The sequence below is a fragment of the Bos javanicus genome, chromosome 6, assembly GCF_032452875.1.
Source record: "Bos javanicus breed banteng chromosome 6, ARS-OSU_banteng_1.0, whole genome shotgun sequence".
Taxonomy (NCBI): Eukaryota; Metazoa; Chordata; class Mammalia; order Artiodactyla; family Bovidae; genus Bos; species Bos javanicus.
Window position 1 is genome coordinate 104,973,281 of NC_083873.1, and position 19,024 is coordinate 104,992,304.

The 19,024-nt window shown below is 46.6% G+C and overlaps 1 protein-coding gene across 2 annotated transcripts in view; it reads left to right on the forward strand.

The window, feature by feature from the left end:
* STX18 (syntaxin 18) overlaps positions 1–19,024 on the forward strand; it is a 118,456-nt gene that overhangs the window by 67,779 nt on the left and 31,653 nt on the right. For both annotated transcript variants that reach the window (XM_061420796.1, XM_061420797.1), the window contains exons 2-5: positions 4,936–5,003; positions 12,793–12,908; positions 14,732–14,809; positions 14,969–15,035. In XM_061420796.1, the coding sequence (XP_061276780.1) occupies positions 4,936–5,003; positions 12,793–12,908; positions 14,732–14,809; positions 14,969–15,035 (329 nt within the window). The remainder of the gene's footprint in view (positions 1–4,935; positions 5,004–12,792; positions 12,909–14,731; positions 14,810–14,968; positions 15,036–19,024) is intronic.

Sequence of the window (19,024 nt, forward strand, 5' to 3'; positions counted from 1 at the left end):
TGGTTTATTGACCTTTTGATGATATAAATAACTTAGCCTTTGAGTCATATAGACTTGTGATCCATGCCAGTCCTGCCCCTTATTAGCCTGTGAGCTCACGTGGGCCTCAGTTTCCATGTGTATAAAATAGAAATGGGGGCGATGTCTAATTCATCCGATTGGTTATAAGGGAGCCGACGCCAGCACGAAGCAAGCACTTCACACACTGCCTGGCACACACAGCGGTGCTCTGTAAGTGCCCGTCACTGTGGGGTGACGTCAGATGTGTAGCACACTGTTGAATACAGACGCACGAAAACAGCCTGACGTTGCTCACTGGGTGTTTTTCTCAATTCCCAGGCATCCCTCTTCATGACTACTATACTGAAAAACTGAACTTGCCACCTGCCAAGAATCTGTGCATAAATTTGGGGGTTAAGAACTACAGTCTGATAACTTAGAATACTGGGTTCCATCCAGGCTTCACCCCATGTGTCCCTGAGCAGATTACTTACCAGCTCTCTGACTCAGTTTCCTTATCTGTTAAAACAGGCATGATGATACTACTCATCTCGGGGTTGCTAGGAGAGTTCCATGAGCTAACGCATGCAGAGATCTTGGAATAGAGCCTGGCACATAGTAAACTCTCAGTGAAGGTTTTGGGGTTGGTAGGGTTGTTTTTTTTTAAGTGGTATTGATCATCTTAAGTGGAATTTTAAGCAAAAACTTGCTAAAGTCTATTTAGAAATAAAGTAGCTAGAGATTTGAGGTGGGGTTGAGTTGTTTGTTCAAGTATGGGTTATTACTAGTTTGGCAGCAGAAAATCTGTACTTCAGAATCACCAAACATGTTAAAAGAGAGTGAAAAATGGGAGATTTTGAAAAATAATGTTTTGTTAAGAAAGCTATCAAGTATGTATTGAAGTAGACAGTATTTATAAGGAGTCCCACACTCAGCTGTCAACTCATGACTGATCCTCTTTCAGGTGTTACTCTCCATCCCATGTTATATTGAAGCAAAGCCCAGGTATCACAGCATAAGAAATAGGGATCACATTTGTTACACTTTAAGTGAAACTTCTTGTAATCATGTTTTCTGAGGGGCTTCTTGTTCCTGGCACTCACCCCCACACATGATTCCAACCCTGATAGACTAAAACTAGCTAACGATGCAGGAGGGGAACTTAAAGAGGGGAGCTTCTGTGTCTAGACTGTGCAGTAGACTCCTTTGGACACTTAAACCTTTATTGAAAACATTATGACTCCTTTAAAAAGAAAAAGGCTGTTTCAGATAAGGCTTTATGCTATGTCAGATACACTATGACTGAATGTTTGTGTCAGCACAGAATTGAAGCCCTGATAGCCAATGGGATGGTATTTGGAGGTGAGGCCTTCGGATCGGTGTCCTTAGAGGAAGAGATGCAGGACCACCACGTGAGGACTCATCAAGAAGGCAGCTGTCTACAACTTAGGATGAGAGCCCTCCCCAGGCCCCAGATATACTGCCACCTTGGCCAGGACTTCCCCGCCTCCAGAACTGAGAGAAACAAGCGTTGGGTATGTAAGCTACCCAACCTGTGGTCTTTTGTTACAGCAGCCCAAATTGAGACATAGTATGTTAGTTTCTTACTGCTGCTGTAACAAGTTACCATCAATTTAGTGGCTTAAAATGACAAAAATGTATTGTGTTCTTGTTCTGTGAGTCTGAAGTCCAAAGTGGGACTCCCTAGGTTGAGATCAGGGTGTGGGCAGGATGCTTTCTCTTGTGGAGACACTAGGGGAGAATCCACTAAGTTGCCTTTTCCAGCATGCAGACGTGGTGTTCATCCCTTGGCTCCCTTCTTCTGTCTTGAAAGCCAACAATATTGGATCGAGTCCTCCCGTTGCATCGTTCTGACTCTCTTCTGCCTCCTTTTAAGGACCCTGTGGTTATATAGGGCCTACCTCCCCGGATACTCCAACATAAATCCAGAGTAATCTCCCTATTTTAAGCTCAGCTGATGAGCATCTTATTACTTTCTGCCACAATGATTCCCCTTTGCCATGTAACATAATAAATTCACAGGCTCCAGGGATAAGACTTGGACATCTTTGGAAGGAGGGTATATAGCATTCCCTTGCCTACCACAGTAGGTATAATCCTTAGGGTATTATTCATTGCATGTGTGCTTCAGTTCAGTTCAGTTCAGTCCCTCAGTCGCGTCCGACTCTTTGCGACCCCATGAATCGCAGCACGCCAGGCCTCCCTGTCCATCACCAACTCCCGGAGTTCACTCAGACTCACGTCCATCGAGTCGGTGATGCCATCCAGCCATCTCATCCTCTGTCGTCCCCTTCTCCTCCTGCCCCCAATCCCTCCCAGCATCAGAGTCTTTTCCAGTGGTAGCCGTGCCCAACTCTTTGTGATCCCATGAGACTGTGGCCCGTCCTCTGTCCATAGGATTTTTCAGGCAAGAATACTGCAGTGGGTTGCCATTTCTTCCTTCAGGGGATCTTCCAGACCCAGGGATTCAGTCTTCATCTCTTGCGTCTCCTGCATTGGCAGGCGGGTTCTTTACCACTGAGCCACATGGGAAGCCCGCATTATTCAGTGCCCACTATCTATTCAACAGGCAGTGGAAGTTTTTGTGCCTGACAGGCTCTGGGGAAAGGGGAGGACCATTTACCCTCTAGGAGCTTGTGGCGCTCTGGTGAAGGGAAGCTAGTCGGAAAGGAGTCATTGTGGTCTTTGTGGTCGGTGGGGAGCGTGGCAGGACTGAGGCCCCTTGGGACTTCTGGAGCTGCACTGTGTAGGGCCGCAAGTGCTGCATTTGGGGCTTGGACTTGACCCCACTGATTAGGTGCAGAGATGACAGTTAGCTGCCCTCTGGCAAGTCGACTGGGAGAGATGCTTCCTTTGACTGAATTCACGCCTCCGCAGTGCCCTGTCCCCTCCCCTCACGTTGCCTTACTCACTCACTGCTACCTGGCCCCTTGCAGGCAGGGGCTGGGGAAGGGAATGGGAACCATTGCTGTTCGTTGCTGTCGTTCAGTTGCTAAGTCGTGTCCAATTCTTTGTGACCCCGTGGACTGCAGCACGCCAGGCTTCCCTGTCCTTCACTATCTCCCGGAGTTTGCTCAAACTCCTGTCCGTTGAGTCAGTGATGCCATCCAATCATTTCATCCTCTGTCGCCCCCTTCTCCTCCTGCCCTTAAATCTCTCCTAGCATCGAGGACCCTGACCCTGATACTGGGAACCACTGAAGCATATTAAATAGGAGAGTTAATTTGATTATATCTCATATGTGATATAATAAGCACCTAGTTTGCAGATCTAAATTTTTTTTTTCCCAACAGTCTTAAAAGTCAGATTTTAAAATGCAGCGTAAGTGGAAAATTGGAATAAGAGGATGAAGCAGGCAGCTGTGGTTTAGTGGAAGACAGGCCAAATGAACTCAAGAGAGTCCTGAGTTTGCCTCCAACCCCCACCAGACACTAACCGTGTAACTGTGGGCAAGTCACGTAGCCTCTGCGAGGTTCACATTCCCAGCCTGGTTGTGAGCACAGTGACGTCAGTGCCCACGACGGGCCGCTGGGGAAGAAGGAGGTCGTGTGTGTGTGTGGAGGTTCCTTATGGAGCCAGGGTTGCCGAACAGTCTCAGTAATCTTTGTAATCTGGTAAATAAATGAATATGTGGTCACAGTTCATTTTTTTCTTTAATTCATGCTCTTAAGATGCCTGAGGGTGCTTTTCTGAACTGTATTTGTTCTTAGTCTAGACCCTGGGAAATGTAACTGAACCCTGACTAACCTATCCCCAGACAGTTGCTGAACATTTCTTCAGTGGTAAATACTGTTTTTGTATTTAGACGTTTACTCGGTCTGCAAGTACTGACTGACCCCACGCCGGGCTCCATGTTGTGTGTAGGGCCATGGGAGAAGCTGGGCAGCCTCCTTCTCACATGGTTCCTAACCCCTGAGAGGCGTGTGCGCAAAAGTGAAGCCAGTGGACGTGGCCGTGTGTAGCTGAGTGCCCGGTGGGTGGGATGCAGACATGCTTTTAAGTTCAGAGCGGAGTGAAAATTGGCCTGAGTTGGCCTTGACAGAAAAACTTTCATGCAAAAGATGAAAGTTCAGCAGATCCTTTGAGACCGGGGCTGCGTGTGTTTGAAATAAATACAAAGGGCATTAGAAGGAAGCGAGCGTGAGCCGTGGTCAAAGGACCGCGTGGGCCCCCGGCTTAGCTAATCGTTCTCTCCTTCTGGAAGCACTGTTGTCCGTGTCGACCATGTTCCCAGGCTTCTTCCTACCTCTTGTTGTTTTGTTTCTTAATCCCTCCTTCCACACACAGCACCTGACACATGGTAGGGGCTTTCGCCCGAAAAATGAGCCACCAGGAGTTCAGTCCCCTGTACTTTTGTGTCCTCTCTTGTTCATCCTCAGAAGTGGAGAAGATGGAGATGTGCTGTGTAGGAATTTATCACTGCTCCCGAATCTGTTTAATTCTGCTGCTCTGCATGGACCCTGTTTATAAACTTAATAGCTCCAGCCTTAGAATCCATCCCCTAGAACACTTGGAAGAAGGAATGTTTGTCTATAAAATTTTAGGTAGAAAATGCTTAAGGAAGGAAATTGGCTTTTATTAAGCATATGCTGTGCAGTTACTAGACATGCATTATCTCATAGAATCTCGAAGTTCCTTCAAGTCACCTCTTCATTGCTGTTGGTTCTTTCTTTCTTCCTGTAATTGTTGTGATCTGTGACTTAAGCAGGAGACCAAGGCCTAGGAATGTGGGTGACTTTGACAAGTTAGTGATTTTACAAGAGTCTAAAATCAGAAGTGTCCAGTTTGTAGCTTCAGAATCTTTTGAAGATTTGGAGAGAGAGCATTCCACTCTCTCTCTACTAATTTAAAATTTGTTGCATATGGGTGTAACATGTTTATCCATATAAACCATTTGCTTTCTTTTCATGACAGATTTCGCACATTGGCAAGCTAAGAGATTTTCTTCTAGAACACAGAAAAAATTATATTAATGCTTATAGGTAAGTGTCTTTTTTTTTTTTTTTAATCATGATTTTGGTGACTGTTATTTACCATACCTATATTCCTTGTGAGGTTTTCGTCCTCACTGTATACTAACTCTGGGTTAATGGGGAAGATCAGTTTGACAGTGAAAGAAAATCTGCAGAGCAGAAAGGGGCTCCCAGCCAGGGTAAGTGCAGCCATATCCCATGTCCTTAAAGTCACCACAGCCCCGCAGCAGTGTTCCCTGAGGTGCACACGTGTTTGCAGCTCTGTATGTGCCAAACATGGCGTGAAGCATGCAGAGAGGATGGGACAGTGTCTCACTGAATGCATACTACCGAGCAAATGAAGAGATCACGCCAGTCACACAAAAATGCCATTTGGAGAGATGAGAACTCTTGCCTCCCTGAGGGTTTTTGTTAGGTTGATTTTTAAAAAGAAAAAGCATTTTGATTGCGACCTCCAAAAGGACTTCTAGAATGGACTCCAGCTCTCAGTAGACTCAGGACTATACTGCAGTGCCTCCTGCTCTTCCTTGACCTCTGTTCGCACCCGGCTTTAGTGTGGCATAGCTCCCATAGGATTCAGCTTCAACTGTAGTGCCTAAGCAGTGGAAAAGTTGGACTAGACATAGGAAATGACATCATTAGAAGCATCTGTTTAGGATTTCATCATTATAGAATAAGGGGTTTTGCCCTTTGGAAGCCTTCCTATCACACAGTTAGAAAATATGGAATAAATCTTCTGAATTTATAAGAGGACTTTAATCAATATATATGCAAAAATGGAAATATTTCATATCTGTTTTTTACCAGAGAAAATAATTATGCCCCAGGTGAGTTTTAAATAATCTATACCACTTTGTCTACTTTATGCTTTTAAGTGTATTTCATTTACATAATTTTGGAATATAGTAAAATTATTATTCTAGTGCTTCATACCAAGTAAGCCTTATTTTAAAGTTCTTAGTTAAAAAAAAAAAAAAAAAGTTCTCAGTTGGAATAGTTGGTCAACACTAGATGGCAGTATGAATTTTCTTTCTAAAGGTCTGTATGTACATCAGATGCTAATACTATAGTCTGTACAGATGGAAGTGACGGTTGTTTTGGAAAGCTTAACAAAACTGGTGTAAGCCTACCATTTTCCAGCTCCTTTGTTTAGTACTTGCCATCTTAGGTTACGTAAGTGGTTGTGGAGATCTCTCATGGAATCCATTATTAACTTCCCTCTGCCTTCAAAAGGCATCCGCTAAAGTGAATGCTTTAAATGTTGGTTTAGTTCAAGCTACTCTGCCTCCTTATTAGCCATGCGAACCTGAGAAATTCACTTAACTTGCAGAAGGCAATGTCTTCCTCTAAACCAGGGGTCAGCAAACCATAGCCTATAAGCCAAGTCCAGCTCACTGCCTATTTTTGTACAGCCTGTGAGCTGAGAATAGTTCTTACATTTTTTAATGGCTATGGGAAGAGTAATAATAATCATAATGAAGTGAAGTCGCTCAATGGTGTCCGACTCTTTGCGTCCTCATGGACTGTAGCCTATCAGGCTCCTCCATCCATGGGATTTTCCAGACAAGAGTGCTGGAGTGGATTGCCATTTCCTTCTCCAGGGGATCTTCCTGACCCAGGAATCGAACCCAGGTCTCCCGTATTGCAGGCAGACGCTTTACCATCTGAGCCAATAATCATAATATTTTACCTCATAAGAAAATTAAATGAAGTTAAATATTTGGTGTCATAAATAAAGTTTATTGGAACAGCAGCATGCCCATTCATTCACATGTTATGTATGGATGGCTGCTTTTACACCTCAGCAGCAGAGCTGAGTGGCTGTGCCCAGGCTGTATGGCCCTCAGAGTCTAATATTTATATTCTGGCCCTTTTCAGAAAACCTTTGAGGAGTCCTGCTCTAAATATTGAGAGTGATGCTCACTTGCCTGTTAGTTAGATTCAGACAAGACGGTACAGCTGAAATGCTGTGCAGAAAAGAAAAAAAGCAGTGGATTTATAAAAAGATTATTGTATAAGGCAGTTATTCTGTAACTTTGCAGTAGTTTTAAACTTTTGACTATAGGGGTGGGATTAAGACATTTCTCCTCGAACAGCACAGATCAGCTCCACAACACTGCCTGTCAGTGTTCCCAGAGCAGCATGGCGTGGACTTACTCCAAGTCCTCATGTTTCTCAAGACAGCGGGTAGCTGGCCTCGGCTTCCCCGTTTCTCAGCTACTGTGGCAGCACACGCTGGGAGGAAGCCCGGGGTCCCCAGGGCCCATTCCACTCTTGTCTACGCAGTGGTTGTGTGACTACAGCATCAGCACAACTAGTGCTCCTGAGGCTTCCTGAGTCTTGACAGGTCATTACCCCACTGAGTCCTCCTCCCAGTTGTACTTCATCAGTAGCCGGAGGACTCTGAGTTTCCCTCCTGCCCCTGTTTTAGCTCCTCTGAAAGAGCAGGGCTTTGGGGGTCAGTCACACCTGAGTTCTAGTCCCAGCTCCACCAAGTATTAGTCATGTAAGTAAACACAACTCACTTCAGATATTTGTGCTTTAGTTTTCATTTGTTTTTAAATAAAGTATGGATAATGTGGATAAGGGGCTTCCCAGGTGGCTCAGTGGGTAAAGAATCCTCCTGCCAATGCAGGAGGCACAGGAGACGCAGGTTTGATCCTTGGGTCGGGAAGATCTCCTGGAGGAGGAAATGGCAACCCAGTCCAGTATTCTTGCCTGGAGAATCCCATGGACAGAGGAGCCTGGCGGGCTACAGTCAATAGATCGAAAAGAGTCGGACATGACTGAGCACACTCACACGCAGTGTTCTTATGAGGACTGAATGAGATGTGTGTGAGAGTTCCTGTCACATGGAAGTCCCTTGGTGAATGGTTATTGAATTGGAACCCCATTTAACCTGTGGTGCAGTGGCCATTTGATAAAGAAAGCACCTCTCAAGGGCTTCCCTGGTGGCTCAGTGGTAAGGAATCCGCCTGCCAATGCAGGAGACACGGATTTGATCCCTGATCTGAAAAGATTCCACGTTATGCGGAGCAACTAAGCCCATGTGCCACAACTACTAAGCCTGTGCTGTAGCGCCTGGGAGCCATAACTACTGAGCCCATGTGCTGCAGCTACTGAAGCCCGCAAACCCTGCAGCCTGTGCTCTGCAACAACTGAAGCCACTACGATGAGAGGCCTGAGCACCTTACCTGGAGAAAAGCTTGAGCAACAGTGAACCCAGCATAGCCTAAAAGAAGTAAAATAATTTTTAAAAAAAGAAAGAAAGCACCTCTGTTCCCTGCCAGAGAGGAGGGAGGGAAAGAGAGAGGATGCCGGAGTCAAGTCAACGTGACACAGATGGACATGGTCAAAGCTCGCTCACCCGTGAAATCTGGCGTAGCAGCACAGGTGAGATCTGCGGGCGGGTGGCCTTGCTGAAGGCTCCTGAATTAGACGGGTGCACTCAGCCGTTAGTGCCATGCAACGGTCACAGCCCGGGAGCACAGAGCACAGAGGCCCTTGAGAGCGTATGAGAGAAGAAGCAGAGCAGAACCTCCGCTGCCACTAAACAGGGAGATCCCAGAGGAGAGGAGAGAGCAGAGCTGTGGCTGGAGGCCTGTTCACTCCCTGCTCAGGTCCTTCTGCCAGGCTGCCAGTCAGAGAAGTCCCTGCTCCAAGGGAAGGGCAGGAGGGTGGAGACTGAGGAGGGAGGGAGGGTGTCATGAGAGGTGTGGATTCTCTGGTAGAAACAGGAGGACCAGGGAATAAACATTTCCCACACACACATACCCTACATTCTCTCCAGAGGGAGAAGGGCCACCCTTATCTTCTCCCATCACGTTCTCCCTCCCAAAGGTGGTAGACTATTTAAAGTCTTTTCTTTGTTTTACTGCTGTGCCTCCCAGTGCAGGGTGCTGGCTGTGGCCTGTTCCTAGTGATCTCTGGCGGCCTTGCTCTTCAGTTCAGTTCCGTCCAGTCGCTCAGTCATGTCCAACTTTTGCGACCCCATGAACTACAGCACACCAGGCCTCCCTGTCCATCACCAACTCCCGGAGTTTACTCAAACCCATGTCCATTGAGTCGGTGATGCCATCCAACCATCTCATCCTCTGTCATCCCCTTCTCCTCCTGCTCTTCAGTGGCGTGAAGCAAAGTTTGGGTTTATAGCCAGAGACTGAGGTCAGGCCGAAGCATTGAGAATGCCAAATCCTAGCCACTAGACCAGTGGCCAATGACAAAGCCCTGGCCCTTTTGCTTTGCAGGAAAGAATTCCCACAAAGGTGGAAGTAGAAACAAGGAAAGTGTTTATCAGGAGGGAGAAGAATACAGTACCTGTGGATAGACACATGGGTGGACTCAGAGAATGTCCCACCCTCGTGGTGGTTTAAATCACTTATATGGGACATTTCTTCCAGATTTCCTTTGGTTCTGAGTCTACCTTTGGTGCATCTCCACATCCTCCCATGTATGCACGTGCATCTCACAGCCAAGATGGATTCTAGCGAAGAAGCCTGTGGTTAACCTTGACCCATAGGCCTCCCCTTTTGACCGCCAAGGAACTTTATAGTTGGGAAGGTCTCCTTGACTTTGAGAATGAGAAATCTGTGGTCATCTGGGCAGGGCCCAGCCTCCTCTCCCTATTTTCCTGCTATTTTCATCTTGAAGTGTCAGGAAAGGACTCCAGCTATTCACCCTGGTGGGCCCATCTATCTCCTGCCTCACTGGGAACATTGTGGATAGAGTGCGATCGTGGAATTGAGAGAAATACTGCCTTCAGACCCACAAGGCTATGTTAGTTTGACATAATTAGGAAGCTATAATTTTTCCCATAATGTAGAACTCAGACTTTATTGACCCATTTAATTAAAAAAATAATAATAATGACATTTTACTAAAGCAGAACAGCAAGAAACCTAAGTAGCCTCTGGCTAGATCTCTTGAATGATTTTAATTAAAAATAATTTCTCCACTTCTGGTAGATAGACCTTTTCCTCAATATCCTGGCGACAAAACAGTACCACCTGGGGGAGAAACTTTCTTGGTTTCTGTCGTTGTTACTACTAGAATGACCATACTGGCAATTTCCAATTTAAAAGGTTAATATATAATGTATCCTAAAGGAACACCACCTTTTAATTGAGTATAATCAGTTTTATCAAATTAACCTTTAGACCTTTTCAGTTTCACTGAGCTGAGTTTCCATTAAGTCAAAATAGAGAAGGAGGACGTTAATATCACGTTCCTGAAATTGGTCCTTTTATAGATCGACTCTGTCCATGGGGTGCCTCGTCACTCGGAAGTGAGCGCCGGTCTCATTTGTCTGCCCCTGACCCCGTTAGCCTCCATTTCCGTTTCCGGTTTCTGGTGAGCCCGTTTCTTGAGGGGCGGTACAGATTGCGCCCATGTGCTCACAGCTCTTCATCCTCCCCTCTCTCCATCCTCTTGCGCCGGACTGGGGAGTTGCGGAGAGGGTTGATGAGCCTGCTTGCTCAGCCCCTGCCCCACTTCCCCTCCCTGGGCTCTTTCTCCTCAGAGAACATTTCTGTCAGGATTACCGTGTTAAGCCAAATTAGTTAAGGAAACAAGACCCTGCGGAGGGCTGGGGGTTAGGGAAATACCCGTCTCTCACTCACCAAGGCGAGGCCATCCCTTCCCCTGAAATCTACGGGTTGCCTTCTCTCCTTCCAGCGCTCGCCCAGAAAGTGTGGACGCTGGGCTTGGGGGGGTTGAGGGGGTGCCGTGCCGAGGTGGGAGAGGAGAGGAGACTGGCCTCCTGCTTGACCCTAAGGAGAGCCCCAGGCTTACTCCTCCCTCTTCTCTTGGGGGCCTGTTCTAGGAGGGACACATTCCCGGGGCCTCTGTACCTCCGTATTTCCAGGGGAGGCTCTGGAAGTGGGATGTCTGCAGGTCTCAGGGCAAGGGGTGCAATCAGACCAGGAGGGGCCTGTTAAGGAGCACAGCTGTAGCTGTGTGTCAGGCTTCTCACATCGGCCTCACACACTAAGTGAGGTCATTCTGAAAGTAGTTGGTTATTGATCCATTGATTTATCAGCCTACTAAATCCTAGGATTGCTGGTGATGACGGGGATACAGCAGTGAACAGGCAGACAAATGCCCCCACCTTTATGGAATGTGTATTTTGGAGGGGAAGATAGAAAAGAAACAAAATGAGTAAAACATAGAATGTTGGAGCTTAGTAAATGTTTTTAGGGGGAGTGGAGAAGGGAAAATAGAAACTGTCAGGGTGGATACAAGTGTGTAAAGGTAGCTTAGGGAAGTACTTATTAAGATGCAGGGACTTTGAATAAACAGATACAAGAAGTAAGCAGTCAGTTCATGGAGATCTCATCCAGGGAAAGGAGGTCTCCGAAGGAGAAGGCAGCCAGCTAGTGTGCGTCCTGGTGCAGGGGTACGGCTGTAGCGTTCCAGGAAGTGTGCAGAGGCCAAGTGGCTGGAGCAGCGGGACGTGGGCAACTGAGGATAAGCCCGGAGAGGGCAGGAGTCCGAGCTTGTGAGGCACCTTAAGGCTCGTGCAGCTCTTGTAAGGGCCTTGGCTTCTGCTTTTAGGTGGGAAGCACTGGACATCTGTATGGAGGATTGATAGGATCTGACTGACTGTATAACAGGAACGGTAAGGCTGGTGCATTTGAATCATCGAAGGAGGAGCTTGCCAGACACAACAGGCCAGCTGGGCGGCTGCAGTGAACGGTCCAGCCTTGGGATCCCAGTGACATGGCCCAGAGGGGTTAGCAGTGGGTGGGATAACAAGAGGTCAGATTCTGGAAGTGTTTTGAAGGTAGAGCCAAGGAGATTTGTTAATGGATTAGTTGTGAACTGAGAGAGAAAAAGAGGTGCCAGGATGACCTTTTGAGGCCTGAGCAGCTAGAAGGAATGGAATTGCCCGCAACACAAGTGGGAAGCGGGCTTGGGAGTGGCTGCAGGCTTAGTGTTGGGCATATTTGCAATACAGATTAAACATCTGAATAGAGATACTGAGCCAGCAGTTAGATATATGCATTTCAAGTTCAAGGAGAGGTTCGGGCTGAAGATATAAATTTGGGACTTATCAGTGTAAAACTAACAACAGAAAAAAACCCACTAGCCTAGCCGAACTCACCAAGGGAGCAGTGTGGACAACAGAAATATTCAGGGACTAAGGGTGTGCTATGCTTAGCCACTCAGTCGTGTCCGACTCTTTGCAACCCCATGGATTGTAGCCCACCAGGCTCCTCTGTCCATGGGGGTTCTAATGGGTTCCCATGCTCTCCTCCAGGGGATCTTCCCAACCCAAGGATGGAAACCAGGTCTTCTGCATTGCAGGTGGATTCTTTACTGTCGGAGCCACCAGGGAAACCCATGGGTAAAAGGTGTCAACAAAAACCCTGAAAACCAGCAGCCAGGGAGGTGGGAGGGAACCAGGAGAGAATGCAGTCAGGAGACAGGAGAAAGCAGATCAGGGAGGGGGGGCCATCAGCACTGTCCAAAGGTGGAAAGTACCTTGAGGGGAAGGATGACCCCAGTGGTGACCTTGGAGAGTGAAGACTACAGTGGGGGGGTGAGGGCAAAAGGCTGTTTGGGGTCTAGAGAGAATGGTCAGGAAAATGGAGTTCGGGTCTGTAAGCTTCATATGCATTGGTTCCACTGTCTAGAGCAATCTCCCACCTCTTAGCCTGGCCAGCTCCTCCTCATCCTTCGAGTCTCAGCTTAGTGGTCATTTCAGCAGGGAGCTTTGCTCTCCCCTTCACACCCCATCCAGACTCCAGGTGTGGCATTTGCTGCTGCCCCTTCATGCTGTCCTCTCTTTCTCCGTCAGTCACGTCATGTCTGAATACGGGAGAATGACGGACACAGAACGAGACCAGATAGACCAGGATGCTCAGACGTTCATGAGGACCTGCTCAGAAGCGATCCAGCAGCTGAGAACACAAGGTGTGTGCCTTGAAAGGGGCAGCCGGCAGCCTTTTCACGATTAAGTACTCACAGGATGCGTGTGGCACAGCCAGTTAAAGCTCTCTCTTGTGCTCTTATTTAGGTTTCAGTCTCAGAACTTTCAAAGTCTTCTTTTTCCTCATTAGTGTTTTAACCTAAGCCGTTAAAAATCATGCAAAGGCCATGATTCAAGTTAAACAGATGGGAAGAGGGAGGTGGAAAGAACCTCTCCAGACAGAACCAAGAGTTTACCTTGGGCCCAGGGTCAGAGAAGGTGACTCGAGTGTGGAGGTGTGTGCGGGTGTGCCTGTGTTCTGGGCGGCATTGAGTAGGGCAGCGGTTGATGGCACGTGAACAAGGACGCATGAAGGTACTTTGAGCTCTCTACTTGGAGCATTAAACTGTAGTGACAGACTCTCTTGGTAAAGAGGACGGCTCTGGAGCCTTGGCTGCGTATGCACGCACACCGGCTCCACATGTTCAGGCCATGTGGCCTTGGGCAAGTCACTTAGTCGCCCTGGGTCTCAGTTTCTTCATCTATAAAATGGAGACAATTATATGGCATATTTCTTGGGGTCAACCCAGGGATTGAACCCAAGCCTCCTGCATTTCAGGCAGACTCTTTACCATCTGAGCCACCGGGGAAGCCCATTCTTGGGATCATCATGAGAATTAAATTCTCCTAGCACCCTCAGGACAATAGCTAGCCTTAGGGTTACCATCATCTCACTTTCATTGATGTTAAATTTTTACTGGGGCACTGAGACGGCTTCCCAAGTTAGGTGTCTACCTTGATTCTCTTTTAATTTGCTTAAGCAGATGCAGATTACGTTACATAGCATGGAATTCAAGTGGTCAGATGCTGCTGTGCTCGACCCAGACTTTTGTTTGGGTAGCTTCCATTTGAACCCTGATGGACCACCTGGAGAGTGATGAAAACTGTAGACTTTCCTGCCACAAAAAAAATATGCAGATGCATCAGATTTTGTGTATAATTTTATGGATCCGTTGAATTCCCCATGTGAACCTCAGGTTCAGCAGCAGCCCTGTAGTGAAAACAGATCATGTCCCCTACCCTTAAGGACATTCATTGAGATACCTTGAAAATACATGCACGTTAATACAATGATAAATAAGTACAAACCATGTGATCCTGGGCTCCTTCTGGATTCCTCATGTGTAAAACAGGCATAATCATAATCGCCTTCTGCATTGTTTGGGCCATTAGCAGTAATTTGTGTAAAGTACTGGCAGGGTGCCTCATACTGTAGGTACCCAGCCTCTACCAAAATACAACTGGCACAGACTCTAAGAAGAAGTGATGATTCACAGGAGAAAGGTGTTCTTGTGGCTCAGAGAGTCAAGGTTTCCCAGAGAAGGAAGGTTTCACTCAGTGTCGGAGGTGAATGTGAGTGGCTGAGGGAAGAGGACGGAGCAGCCCAAGCTGACAGGCAGCCGGGCAGGCAGAGGGGAGTGTATGCTCTGACTTTGATTTAAAACGGTCCTTGAAGGTCAGCTTGAGCATTGGATCCTGTTAACACGCATGGGGTCAGCTCTCGAGAAATGGCCCACGTCAAACACGATCCCTTAGTAATAAACCATAAATTATTTGACTGTAGTTTTCAGCAGGTTTAATCTTTTACTCTCGCAAAACCTCATAAATCTCACTCTTTTAAAAATGAAATGTCACTTGACACAGGACTTGTTTTATAGCTGTGTTTTTAAGAATACATCTAATAAAGAAGCTGTTGTAAGGAAGCTGATGAATTGTTCTTCAGTGTAATTGAATACAGGGCCCTGAATATTGTCCTTTTCTGTTTCAGCCCACAAGGGGATACACTCTCAGCAGGTGAAGGAGCACAGGACTGCCGTTTTGGATTTCACTGAAGATTACTTAAAAAGTATTTCATTTTATCTTAAAGATCACATGTAGCATTTCACAATAGGTGGGATGCAACCTTTAGCTTTGCTAGCTGAAGACTGTAATGTCTCACTGTATATAATGATACTTTTGCCTGAGAAGCAGTTTTAAATGGTCTCTGATATTTTCCCCTGGACAGGAGTGTGTAAACTTTACTCAGAACAAAGAGCCATCCGAGTCAAGCGAGTGGTGGACAAGAAAAGATTGTGAGTATTGTCTTCATTGGTGTTCTTTAGTTAACAATAGTAATGATAATAAGATTGCCTGGAGAAATATCAATAACCTCAGATATGCAGATGACACCACCCTTATGACAGAAAGTGAAGAGCAACTAAAAAGCCTCTTGATGAAAGTGAAAGTGGAGAGTGAAAAAGTTGGCTTAAAGCTCAACATTCAGAAAACGAAGATCATGGCATCTGGTCCCATCACTTCATGGGAAATAGATGTGTAAACAGTGTCAGACTTTATTTTTTTGGGCTCCAAAATCACTGCAGATGGTGACTGCAGCCATGAAATTAAAAGACGCTTACTCCCTGGAAGGAAAGTTAATGACCAACCTAGATAGCATATTGAAAAACAGAGACATTACTTTGCCAACAAAGCTCCGTCTACTCAAGGCTGTGGTTTTTCCTGTGGTCATGTATGGATGTGAGAGTTGGACTGTGAAGAAGGCTGAGCACCGAAGAATTGATGCTTTTGAACTGTGGTATTGGAGAAGACTCTTGAGAGAGTCCCTTGGACTGCAAGGAGATCCAACCAGTCCATTCTGAAGGAGATCAGCCCTGGGATTTCTTTGGAAGGAATGATGCTAAAGCTGAAACTCCAGTACTTTGGCCACCTCATGCGAAGAGCTGACTCATTGGAAAAGACTCTGATTCTGGGAGGGATTGGGGGCAGGAGGAGAAGGGGACAACAGAGGATGAGATGGCTGGATGGCATCACTGACTCAATGGACTTGAGTCTGGGTGAACTCCGGGAGTTGGTGATGGACAGGGAGGCCTGGCGTGCTGCGATTCATGGGGTTGCAAAGAGTCGGACATGATTGAGCGACTGAACTGAACTGAACTGAATCATAATAATAGCAGCTAAAGTTTGTAAATGATGATGATGATGATGATGTAGTTGCTAAGTTGTGTCCGACTCTTGGTGACTCCATGAACTATAGCCCACCAGGCTCCTCTGTCCATGGAATTCTCCAGGCAAGAATACTGGAGTGGGTTGCCATTTCCTTCTCGAGGGGATCTTCCCAACCCAGGAATCGAACCTGGGTCTCCTGTACTGCAGGCAGATTCTTTACCAACTGAGCTACAAGGGAAGCCCATAGTTTGTAGAGCTTGATGATTGTGAAGCTTCAATTTCCTCACGAACTGCTGTGACCAGGATTCCCTGGGCATGTTCCGTGCTGGACACTTTTGTAGCTCACAGGAGCCCCAGGAGGCAGGTACTGCAATGACCCTTATCTTACACATGGGGAGGCTGAGGCTTGGGAAGTGGGGTGACTCACCTATGTCCCTTAGCCAGGAGGTGGCAGAACTGGAATTTGAGTCCATATAGAGAGACATATATTGGTCAGTTGATTTTCCACAAAGGTACAAAGCGATTTCAGTGGAACAAGGATGGTCTTTTTTAACGTGAGTGCTAGAACCACTGGATATCCTGTGTTGTTGTTCAGTCCCTAAGTCATGTCCGACTCTGCGACCCCGTGGACTGCAGCACGCCAGGCTTCCCTGTCCTTCACCATCTCCCAGAATTTGCTCAAACTCATGTCCACTGAGTCAGTAATGCCATCCAACCATCTCATCCTCTGTCACCCCTTTGTCCTCCTGCCCTCAATCTTGCCCAGTGTCAGGGTTTTTTGCAATGAGTTGATGTGGCCAAAGTATTGGAGCTTCAGCTTCAACATCAGTCCTTTCAGTGTATTCAGGGTTGATTTCCTTTAGGATTGACTAGTTTGATCTTCTTGCAGTCCAAGGGACTCTCAAAAGTCTTCTCCAACACTGCAATTGGAAAGCATCAGTTCTTTGGCACTCAGCCTTTATGCTCCAACTCTCAAATCTGTGCACGACTACCAGAAAAACAGTTGCTTTGACTATATGGACCTTTGTCAGCAAAGTGATGTCTCTCTTTTTTTAAGATGCTGTCTACGTTTGTCATGGCTTTTCTTCCAAGGAGTAGTGAGTGGTTAACCCATGTTAACTTGTACTGTTATCTGCTATTAAGTACTTGCCATGGGTCAGGCAGTATGTTTATTTCATGTAATCCTCACAGCCACTTTATTAGTAACTACTAGTATCTCATTTTTGCTAGCCCAAATTATTTCGCTCAGATAGTGCTCGGGGTATTCAGGCCAGATTCTTGCGATGCAGCCCGCGCCGCACCTCCCTGCCCAGCCCCCGCTTGCTAATTAGTATCTCATTTTATAGAGGAAATCGAGACTCGGGAAATTTGGGTTACTTGCCCAGTGTCATACAGCTGAACTCAGATTTGAACGTCAGATTAACCAGGGTTATCTCAAACGATGGACTTTGTGTTGGAGGTTGAATGAAAATAATCTGGGTAAAGGATCAGAAAGGAAGAATGGTTCAGGCAGGAGGGCAGGCAGAGTGTTTGCCCAAAGCAGGTCCTGGGAGAAGAAACAAGGCTCTGACGGTGTTCCATGTGCTGTCAAGATGGGGTGTGGTCACTGGGTCTCACACCTGCCAGAAAGAGATGCTAATAACTTCTGCTTCCTGATCCCAGGCCGTCCCTGACCCTTGAGACCTAGCTGGTCCCTTGAGTAAGGTAAGAAGGGGGCTCTTGCTGCTGCCTCCTCAGCTCCTGGTTCTCAGCAGAGGTTTGGACAAATTAAGATCAGTCAGATGGGAATTGTTCTCATTTAGGCTGTGAAGTTCAGCCTCATCTCCTGTCAGATAGCTGCCCTGTGCCAATTACTTTGAGCAGAGGACCTTGAGGAAAATAACTGTGTGAGCCACCTCGTGTAGTCCAGCCCTCCCTTCTGGTTCTTTCCTCTCCTTACCCCAGAAGGCACCTGCCTAAAACACATGTATACTTGTAGCCCTCCCTTTCTCCAGTGTCTTACAAAGCTAACCTTTGCAGCGTGACATTCCAGGCCCATAATACTTTGTTTTTTCAGTTGGTCCCCATGGATTTATGCTCTGACCAAAGCTGACTGCTTGTATCCTTTGACATTCTTGTGCCTTCATCCTTTCTGATTTCTTTGCCTAGAATGCCCTTCATACGTACACACTTATATTCTCTGTCCCTCTTCCCCCACTCAGGTGACCCACCACTGTAGTTTGATAACACCTGAAGTGGTCTAGACCCTGTTTGGAGACAGGAGTCCCCTGATCAAACAGCATTATCAAATTGCCATAAATGTTTCTAAATGATTATTCTTCATTTTTGTTCTTACTCATAGCAGACCAGTAACAAACAGTTCATAGTCTCATACTGGTCTGTGGATCACACTTGATTAACACTGGCCTGAAAATCACTCAGTATGAAGTACATGCCCAGTAAATATCTGTAAGTGTGAAGATGGCTTAGATGATGTCATGAATTTCCTGCTCTGGGGGAATCCAGGAGACCTGTGCCCTGGTGGACACCTTAGTCCGACAGCCGTCCTTGAAATGAGAGTACTACAGTACTAGGGATCAGTGTGGGTTGTGTCCTTTCTACCTAGAGCCTTTGTTGAGAGATTGTTGTTATCCACAACACTCAGTCATGGCCAGCTCTTTGCGACCCCATGGACTGCAGCACGCCAGGCTTCCCTGTCCATCACCAACTCCCGGAGCTTGCTCAAATTCATGTCCATTGAATCGGTGATGCCATCCAACCATCTCATCCTCTGTCATCCCCTTCTCCTCCTGCCTTCAATCTTTCCCAGCATCAGGGTCCTTTCCAATGAGTCAGTTCTTTGCATCTGGTGGCCAAAGTATTGGAGCTTCAGCTTCAGCATCAGTCCTTCCAATGAATATTTAGGACTGATTTCCTTTAGGATTGACTCTTTTGATCTCCTTGCACTCTGAAATAGTTATCACTTTTCTCTCATATTTGTATAGGGCTTTATCTAAGGTTTTCAAAGAATTTCTTCCATGTAATTTCTTGTTTCAGACCTGGAAAAACTGTTTCTCTCCCTCTCCTCTCTATCCTTCTGTTCTTCTCAAATTTTATATAAAATCCCAGAGTTTTTCAA